Below are 10883 nucleotides of genomic sequence, written 5' to 3' on the forward strand. Positions count from 1 at the left end.
AATATGTTTTGATGGCTTCCTTTTCTTGTTTTTTTTTTTTTTTTAAATTCAAATTCGTCGCTCCTCCTCCCACATGCTCTCTTTCCTTCCCTCCAAGTTGTCATTTATATAGTTTAAAACTTTTTAATAACATAGAAGTATATCAAGGAAAAAAGTAACTAGGCCCTATTATCAGTGTGGTAAGTCCCTTCCAGACTTTTTTCTATTCTTATACATTTATATACTTTCTTTCAGTATCTACTATGTGCTACATATGTATGTTTAACTCTTGATCTAAAACTGCTAATAATTTTCTGGAGTAAATATCACCCAATCATATATTCTAATCATCACACAGTCATCACTATCTTGGCAGAAACTTTCTAATACCTGTAGCCACGACTCCAAGCCTAATTATTAATTACAACATGCTACTTTATAAAACAAAGAAGTTATTCTTCATGTGCATAAACATGGAAATAGAATTATGTATTATTATTACTTAATCCCTGAGTCTTTTTTCTCATCTGCAAAATGGGGATACCATGTGTCCATGTCCAGGGTTATTTTTAGTTAAACAAGAACTTTTCCGTACAATATGAATATATAGACTTTTATTCAAACACTACATAACATGCCCTGACCACAACACCAGGCCTTCTTATCCTACATGTTTACTCCAACAAATAGTCAGATTAAGATTCAGAAGCAATTCTGTGGCTTTATAATACCATTCAGAAGCCTCTTCAACCCAGAAAGCCACCAAAAGATCCAGGCCATCATGGCTAAGGTAAGAATAGAAAGGGGCAGGGGGCAGAAAATGGGAAGGCGAAAAAAGCTAAGAGAGGTATGATTAGTAAAGAAGAGCCAACTGCCACAAATAACTGCCTCCTGGTCACTGGCCCAATCCACTCTGCCCACAACCCATGGCCTGGAGGCTCAGGCAGCCTGGCGCTTCTCGGGGAGGTCCTCATGACACTCTGCTTAGGACAGTGTCTTCTACCCCTCTCCTCACTTATTCATTCATGGTATCACTCAGTGGTTTCTCAGCAAAACAGTACTACCCTCTCCAAGCCGTCTGCTGAACGGTGACCGCAGCTGTCAATAGGGTAGATGGGGATCAGGAAATAAGACACAAAGCTTGTTCTGAAGGAGCCCAAGTCTTGTCCTTATGTGACCAGAGGAAATCCAAAGAGCACTGACTGAGCAGAAGGGCATGGAGGAAACCATAAGGAACAGACGGGAGCAGCCTGGAATCTATGGAGGATAGCTCACTCTGGAGCCAAGGTCCTCAAAGAATGGTCAGGGGAACAGCTGGCCCTTATAAGGAAAGCAAAATAGCTATCCCTTCACTAGGTCTACTGAATCAGAAACTTTGGAGTATGACCCATCAGCCTGTGTTTTAGCAAGCCCTTTGGGGGATTCCGGTGGATGCTACAGTGTGAGAACCACCAATCTAAAGGCAGTGAGGTTTCCAGCAGGATCTGGTGAAGATGGGGTGATGCATTAGAAAGAAATCCGCATGGAGTGTAAGCAGTGTGCAGAATAGGATGGAGGGGAGAGATTAGACGAACGAACTTATATGAGCCTGAATCAGGCCCATGACAACTGGGGATGGGGAGAATGTGGATGCTAGAAGCACAAAGCCCTAATGAGTGGGATTTGGCAAGTAATTGTATATAGGAGAAAAGAAGAAGTGGGGAGTTGGAGGGCTGAGAAGATAGCAATTCCAAAAATATAAGACTGGGGACTGAGGGTAGGTTAGAAAAAGAGATTAACCTTAGCTTTGGATATATGGAGACCACAGCCCTTCCAGATAGTAAGTCAACTTTCCAATTCTCATTTGGGGAATCACTACTGTAGAATATAATTTGATAACAAACTTTTGGCCAAATACTTATTCGGCTAATTTTTTTGGTGGTATATAATCTTCAAGACTTTGAGAAATATGGAGGTAAAACAGCCAAATCAAAGTTAAAGAAGTTAATTACATACTAAATGAAGCCATCTTCTTGACAAAGTAACCTGAGGACAAGATATTTATTATTATTCTAATTAGCTTCTGAATCTTAATCTGACTATTTGTTGGAGTAAAGCAATTAGCAAAAGTTTGAAGATGAAGCAGTAAATGAGTTGTATGCCAATTTAAGGCACTGGTAAAACATGGTAAAAGGTCTCATAAGTCATTTAATTGTAAGGCACGCACTGTAATTTCAAAAGAGGTTAAATGAAGTGGGGGTGGCGAGACTAAGCAACAAGATGGGTGCTTTGAAATTTGTTGCTCTATGAAATGATCACACGTTCCTGTAAAAAATCCTATTTTTTTCTCTAAGAATCATCATTCTTAGAGAAATGGTAACGTGCATGCATGTTGCCACTCTTCCTGGACGAGAATGCTGTATGTAAACCCTGGGTGTCAGCAACCTTAGTTACACGCACAAGGGCAAGCAACTGCTTCGGAGTGCTGGGAAGCTCAGCAGTGACAACTGGACTCAAAATGTCTGCACATACTACAAAAATCGAGCCATTTCAAAAGCCAGAGATTTAATTCTTGGGATATTCAAGTACATGTGCCCGTTTCTAGAAATATCTATTTAAATGAAAAAGTACTTTAAATTTGGCCTTCTGGACTTATAACTCATAGATTGAAGGTAGAGGTGGGGGTGTCAGTTTTGCTCAAGAAACAGGGTGAGCTAAGCAGATGACTCCAATCAAATGTGCAGGAAATCAGTGAATAAGATTGTGAGTCAAAGAAGGTTATGGGTCTTTTATTTTTCAATGTGGTCATATAGTTTCCAGGGTTTTTTTTTTTTTTAAAAAAAAAAGATAGTGAGTCAAACCCCTTATAGTCAAATCAGTAGTCCTGAGTTTATTCTGCAACATCTATACAAGCTAAGGTTCCCTTGAGGTCAGCCTCCCCATGTGAGCTGAATTAGGAAATGAAAGTTCAAATTCCCATTGGTGGGAGCAAAGGCAGGAGGATAGTGAACATCTGCATATCGGTGGTTCCCCAGACTAGAATTCTAGTCAACATTTGACAAAAAGGAACTTTTTAATGATGAGAGTCATTTCATGCCACTCCCATATTTAAATGCAAAAGCAAATCACATCCTTGAAGATTTCTGGGGGATAGAAAGGCCCAGAAGAAACTTTGTAAATTGTGGTTTCATTCATCCCAATCTAGAAAATGGACATCTATAGGCCATAACAGCCAGCTACTATCGATGGATTGCTATTGTTTATTTGCTATTGTTTATTCCTTCTAAGGAGAAGGTTAGGGGAAAGAGGCAGGAAGAGGAAGGGATACCAGGGACAGAGGGAGGAAGGGAAGGAAGAGAGAGCAGAGGTGAAGAGAACTGAGTAACTTCTAAAGAGACTGTTGAAGACTTGGCTGGATTGTAATGTTAAATCCATCTCTAGGGGGAAAAGCAGCATGTGGAACCACAGTCTTAGGGGGTAAAAATACACTGTTTTTATTTTTGCTCTTTCCAATATCCTCCATGTGAAACACAGATTCTTCCCAGCACTTACATTTTACATGCATCTTATCCTCCCCAGACCACCATCATCTGCTTCTTTATAAAACAGACACAAAACTATTTTTCCATCCAGTGATCTCTTAGAGAGGCTCTCTAGCCATCAATTCTCATATCTAGCAACACCAGATCTTTGATAGCTCAAACTAGGACCTTCGGAGGCCAGCCCATAGGTGACCCTCCTGACCTTAATTTTTGAATGATAATAAACAGAATATTTAAAAGAATACCTAGACTCCCCCATTACACAGACCTGTAAATATCACAGTGTAGCAAGGAACTCTCAGGTTCATTTTCATGCTCACCAATTTATAGCCAACTTCTCGAGATCCTTTGAGCCCAAGTGAATAAAGAAAGGGCAGAACCGTCACAGTGACAATCCATGCTGGTGTTGTCATCTGAGCACTGATTGTCACTGAAAGATGGAAGGTGAGTGAATACTTATTGAGTGCCTGCTATAGGCCAGCCACTTTGCAGATAAGAAAACAGACTAAGCAGGAGGCTTTCTTGCCTTAGTCCCACAACTAAAATATGGAGGAGCTAAGCTTCAAACCCAGCTCCACAGGGCATCTGGTAAGTTACAAGATTTGCTCTGTGGTTCACAAGCAGCTTCAAACTTGCTCACACATCGGTCACCTTAATCTTTGAGGAGACAGGTCTAGATTACTGGTGTCTGACTGGGTACTTTGGTTCTTCAAGACTTTCCCCTAATCTTCAGAACCTCTTTCCTTTTCACCCCTAGTTCATTCTCCAGTTTCCAACTTCCCAAGCTCCACTACCCCAATCAGAGTATTTGCTTAAGGGGTGGGGGAGGCTGACAACATACTTAGGGAACTCTAGTTCTGTGCTGCCGAACACATTTCAGTCTCATCATCAAAGAGTCAGCCATCCACAGAAGGGAAAATGGTACCCTCTCACCTCCGTGAAAGGGGAGAACAAACGAACGTTTAGAATCACAAAATCCAAACTCCCACAAACACTGTCTCAGTAAAACAAGACTGCCTGTGGCATCTCTACATACCTGCCATTTTCGAAGTGAAGTCGAAAGAGAACTGGTGTCTACTTTTTACTGTCTGCCTTTTAGACATTGGTGTGAAATAGAGATTTTTGTCAAGAAGCTGAGAAAGCTTACATTTGTCATTTTTCATTTGACGTAAGTTGACCCTATTTCAGACAGGCTATTTTTAACCTTACATAAACATTACAGTACACATTTCTGTCATTTATGTGTACACACACTCCCTGATTAATGAAACCCAGGAGAAATGGCATTATTTGTACAAAATCGAATTGTGTTTTTAGACCTGCTTTATCATATTCCTTTATAGTGAACTTGAGCTTTTCCTCCTGGTTAAAAGGAACCCAGAAATAATTTTTTTTATTTTTCTGAAACAATTGCCTTCCCCACTTCGAATTCATTAAGGCAGCTACTTCACATTTCTGTGGCCTGGTCTTGGCATAAAGACCAGAAACTCTGCCTCCCGTTCTCCGTAATGTCCACCCAGCACCTTGCAGCACACCACCTGACGCTGCTGCCCCGTGACCAGCGCTGACCCTTCTACGACCTCATTCAAATCGCTGGTCACTTTCAAGTGAGCAGACAAGTCCAACAACCCATGGAAACTCAATTAAGCTTCCTATAATGTGAATTAAGTAAGAAAAAGGAAGTTAGCAAGGTTTTCCATAGTTTATTATTAAGAAGCCCAAGTTTTAGAAAAGGTGCTAAAGTTACCTACAGGTATAAAAGTGCTGATGTTTGCACACTCTCAGAATAACATGTTCAAACAAAAACACTCCCTCTGAATAGGACTGCTAGGATTGCTTGCTGAAAATGCCCTCAGATGTTCTAACACTTTGGGAAATCATGTCTGCAAATTCTCTGAGCACCACAGCAACAAAGGTGCCAGAAGTGGGACTGGAAGTGCAAATCTTTGCACACACCAGTAATCTGACAATTATGCTGCAACCAGGACCAGGGAAGAACAGGTAGTGGGAAATAGTGACTGGGAACCTGCAATTACAAATGGTACATAAATGGAAGTTAATGCCTAAAAACAGTCAAGGTTTACATGAAGATTACTGACAGATATGAGACCAGAGCATCACAACAAAGATGCTTCCGAAGTTTCACACGCACATCCAGTCGACTGTTCCAAGGCTTCCCAGAGAAGAGAGTTGTTTATATTTACAGATGACTGCAGAAACAACTAGACTGTTCCTAACATTTCTTCTTTCCTCTTAGTGTTCACCTGCTACCTCCCGCCTGGTTTAAATTCATTAGTCTAATGCCCACCTCCTACAGATGGCTTCGCCCTCCTTCTGCAGACCTGCAGCTAGTATAAGTGCAGGGGGTGGTCCCACTGACCCTCTGCACGCGCCACCCTTCCCAGACGGTTCTCTCTCAGCTCTGCCCCAGCAGCTGCCACTCAGGCTCATCCCTACACCTCTGCCTCACTACGGTGCCTGACCCTACCCAACTCACGACTACACCCCTGCTCAGAGCTAGCCCCAGCCATTCAAGTCCAGGAGGGCATAGCCATTCTTTAGGTTCTTTTTCTTCCAGCTTTATCATTGACAAAATTGCATATATGTAAAGTGTACGACATGATTTGAGATGCACATACATTGTGAAAGGATCCCCTCCATAGAGTTAATTAACACAATCATCACTCTTTTTTGTGAGAACACAAGTTCTACTCTCTCAGAAAATTTCAATTATACAATACAGTGTTGTCAACTAGTCACCCAGTGATACATCACATCTTCAGATCTTATTATCTTTTAACTGAAAATCTGTATCCTTTCACCAGCCTCTCCCTAGTTCTCTTATCCCCCAACAACCACTTTTCTATTCTGCTTCTATGAGTTCAACTTTTTTTTTTTTTTTTGAATCACTATCTTTGTTTTTTCACCATCATTATCCCCATAGGCTGGCACTTTTTCTGCATAAGTCCAGTGTGACTCTTCTTAAAAACTTATGAATCAATGACCTGCTCTCTTCTCTTACAGAAATTGCTTATGCAGTTTGCAAGTAGATCTTTATACACACATGGGTGTGTAAAATGAGTGATTCTGCCAGCCACATGGGAAAATCCTACTAGTAGTAAGTCACTATATGCATTCTCTAATACAGACTTAAGATACTGATCCTTGCAGTGTGCATGTGAGCTGGGAGGTCTGAGGTTTGTTCAGACAAGCCATGGCATTGAGAAGGCCTCCAGATTGTGATTTTTGAATTTTAAAAACCATGCTGTTTATTGAGCACTGCTTCCACAGGCTGGATGTTACATTTAGTTTGCTTCTTTTAAGTTCTTATCTGAGAATAAACCACAGTTCTAGTTTTATGGCATGAAAACAAGTCACTTGTATTATTACTCTTAGTATAAGGATGGCCCTTGTCCCCTGCCAGGGATGGACAGAGTCCTCAGCAGGACTTCCCGCTGGCCTGTCAACTCTCTGAGGGCAGCAGCCTCTTTGTCTCTGGTATTGTACAGTCGTCGCATAGCAGATGCTTAAGTCCTTGCTGAATGAAAGCCTGTGTGGTAACTACTCTGTGATTTATGGAGGATTACATCCAGAGTGTCACATCTTCCGTATGAGACTTTCTGGAGCACAGGGTAAATACGATAAGGCAAGTTGCTAATCATATATATCCCAGGAGATGGATGTTGAAATCTCACCCTTTCATAAAAAAAGGGTTACTCAGCCAGTACGTAACCTGAATGTCATGAGATCATTTGGTGTGGAATTAAGTTATCCAACTTGGAAACAGAATGCGTTATACTCAAAACACTGATTCTACATAATAAACGATATGAGGCCATACCAGAACCAAATTCCAGTGACCAGATAGTGAATCTGACATAGAATAACTAGTTTCGTTACCAGAGTTAAATTTTAATCTAAATTCTTATAATCTTAAAGTGAAGTCTTAGGAGGCCTAAGAACTGGAAGGTATAAAAAAGTTTTGACTTGCTAATTACTAAGTTATAATCATAACTCCAAAGCTAATCTCAAATTCAGTATGTTCAGTTCTTTTTTAGAAATGCAAAGCAAATTTTGTATCTATTTCTAAGACCTACAAATTCTGAAAATCAGAGCTAAATCTATTTCTATAAAGCCAAGAAAAAAATCAGGAAGCCTATATAGTAGGTAGTGACATTATAGCTTTTAATTTTCTTTCTGCTTACCTGTAAACTGTTCTACAGAGAAGATGTACGGTTATTTTAATAAGGCTCAATGACTTCATGCTAAGTTGGAACTTAAAATCATATTGTAAGCGCCTCCACAATTTCTCATACAATAAATAAGAATTAGGCAAGTTTTACAGTTACTGCTAAATTATAAATATCTTAAATCTGCACTATGAGACACCAGGTCCTCTCTCAGAAGAGACAGAATGTCAAAAACCTCAGACATATCTATTAGAAAAAAATTAAATTCTACTCCTTATTGGCGTTCAATTAGCTGAGGTAAAATATTAAGTTTACCTTCTGAATAGAAATACAGTATAAAGCCATCTTTCCTCAGCAGTAGTTCAGTCATTCTATTTTTACATTTCAGCATGAATAAGACTGACATATCTTTTACGTATTTTAAGAGTTTTACAGTAACGAATACGAGAAATTGTCTAAAAACTAAAATCCTAAAAACAACAAAAAGCTATCAACCTGGCCTGGGCTTTATTTGGAAGGGCACATTCTCCTCCACACCACCACTTGCCCGGGGTGGGAGAGGCCTTTCACTTGTAGCTAAAAGCAGCAAATGAGGTGATTCTGTATCTTACAACATTCTTCTTTATGTATATTTATGTAATAAATACTGAAAATTAATTCAGTATTAATTACTGAAAAGCAAGAAACGACAAAGCAGAGAGCAGGTGAAGAGTTAAATAAAGAAGGTAGCTTCTTTATTTTTTCAACCCTTCACGTTTTTTCACTAACCTTGAAAACAGACTCAGAAGGTAAGAAAAGTTGAGTAAGAGCACTAGGAAAGAATCTGCCTGAAAGGGTCTTTAGATTACCCTCTGCCATCTCACCCATTCGGCCCTAATTATGGAACACACGCTCTGGCTAGGTTTTCATGATGATGGCAACATGACCTTTAGTTTGCCCAAGTTATGCACAACTCACAGCACTTGACAGCTCAACCTCAGACGCCCCCTGAATCTTGTTTCTTCATGTCCTAGCCTAAATTCTGTGGCCATGTTATTCTGTCAAGTTCCTAGTCTAGCTTCATCCTATTTGAAAGCCCAGAGTCCCTTGCAACAGCTAAGGGATGTGTTCTAAGTATCAGTGAAATCCTTCCTTCCATGACAATTGTCTGACAACTCTCTGCTGGAACACAAGCTCTGCGAGAGCAGGGATTCTGTGCCTGTTCTTCCCCTCGTGGAATCTTCTAGGCCTACTACAGTGCCTAGCATAGGGCAGAAGCTCCATGTGATTTCTGGAATGAGGCTCTGTGTGATTACAGGCAGACACCCAGCCAACACCATCTCATTTGTCCCTCTACCCTATATTTTGGCCTCTACCTCCATTTAGTATAATTGAAAAATTTGTTGAGTATGTTTTGGTTTACAAAGTACCCTTGCAAGCAACTGATTGTGATCCTGATCAATACTGCATTTGATGGAGCTTAACTCATCTGGGGAAATGCAGAGAAAACCCACAGTGGCAGGCCGACCCCCCTCCACTTACCGCTACCTCCACCGACTGCATGGAGAGGTCACATGGTGGCTTCACGGGTTTGGGTCGTGTGGCATACCAGAATGTGGTGAGTGCTGCAAATGCTCCGAAGCCCATGAGTGTGTTGGTTGGAAGAGAACGAATGTACTGTCTGAAGTCGGCCAGCTCAGGTATTCTAAAATATCGGAACAATTCGTGGGCTTGCATCGTCCTGTGTTGGTGGTGTCCTAAGATGACTTCTGTCGGGAGAGAAAAACATCATGTTCATTCCAGGGAGGCAGGAGTCTTCTCCAGAGTTCCCAAAGGCCAACCACCTAACTCGATGCCGGATGACCAGTCAAGGCATTAAGCTCACAGTCTAATGGTCCAGGTCTTTTCCTAGCTGTCAAATTTCATTTTTCTAAAATCACTTTAGGATTCATTTTACTTCTATTATCTTGTATAAAGTTTTCATTAGCCATATCAAAAAATTTTTACTAACAAGGAATTCTTGCCATAAAATGCTCAAATGAGTGGCATGTTACCATTTTCTTCCCTGATATTATATTTCTGTTCTCTTCCACCTAATCAAACACACTCAACTCTCATCATCACAACTAATGGTGAGAAGACTGAAAAAGCACAAAACAAGCTCAAACGACCAAAAGGCCATCAGTTTTCATTTCTTCCCACAAATCTCAGAACAAGCTCCCTAACTGCTTAAACAGGTTAATCTGATGTCCATGCATCTCTCCCGTTCCCCACACTCTTTGTACCCCGAAAGCCACAATATAAATGCATGGGAAATTGTAGTTGGCTATTCCAATAAAATAATTTCTTTCATTTTCCTTAAGAATCTAATAATAAATTGGTGTACATAAACTTTAAACCAAATATCATATATCTAGAGAGAGATTATAGCATAGTATTTGAAAGAAAGTATAGAATAGTATTTAAGATCCCAGATTCCAGAGCCAAATCCCGCCTCCCCAGCTTATTAGCCATATGATTTGGGACAAATTACTTCACCTCTCCATGCCTCAATTTCCTCACGTGTAAATGGAGATGAAAACAGTACTTATCTCGTAGGGCTTTCAGAATGACTAAATAAGCCACATTGAGCTTAGGATAGTATGAGGTTATGGAAAGTGCTAAATAAATATGAAGCATTATTATTATTTCCTCTACCACTACCCTGTGATTAGTCTTGCATGTAGAACAGTAAGGTATAGAGGTAACGAAAAAACAATGTTTGACTACAAGGAGTTTACAAACAAAATTAAGAAGCCAAAATACCCAGAAGAAAATTAGATTATGTTAAACTCAATGTATGTTAAAGCCTCAAAGCGCATGTTATAGACAATTCACATACATATCAGTATAAAAAATGTACAGTACATATAATAAATATGAACTCTCATTAGAAAATTACTGATGAGTAAATAACTGCTCTAAAGTATGCTTGGCAGCAAAGAGAAGGAAATAATATTAAATAATCTGAAAAACTTTTCTCAAAAACTTCCTAAAAAAATCCACCAAATGTTAACATACATTTTAGCTATAAGTTCAGACAGTATTTATGAGCTATTTATAATATGTTCTTTTAAAGAGCTAGGTCACAAGACAGAAAATAATTACTTTTTCCTAACTATAAAAATCCTCTTTAAATTTCAGCCTATATTGTAATTTTTTTTTTTTTTTTTTT

At 39.7% G+C, this 10883-nt stretch overlaps 1 protein-coding gene across 1 annotated transcript in view; it reads right to left on the reverse strand.

The window, feature by feature from the left end:
- Positions 1-10883, reverse strand: part of ACSL1 (acyl-CoA synthetase long chain family member 1) — a 64703-nt gene that overhangs the window by 32087 nt on the left and 21733 nt on the right. The window contains exon 2 of the mRNA XM_006916377.3: positions 9212-9438. Coding sequence (XP_006916439.1) covers positions 9212-9406 — 195 coding nt within the window. The 5' untranslated portion in view covers positions 9407-9438. The remainder of the gene's footprint in view (positions 1-9211; positions 9439-10883) is intronic.

This window comes from Pteropus alecto, unplaced genomic scaffold (genome assembly GCF_000325575.1).
Source record: "Pteropus alecto unplaced genomic scaffold, ASM32557v1 scaffold24, whole genome shotgun sequence".
Classification (NCBI taxonomy): Eukaryota; Metazoa; Chordata; class Mammalia; order Chiroptera; family Pteropodidae; genus Pteropus; species Pteropus alecto.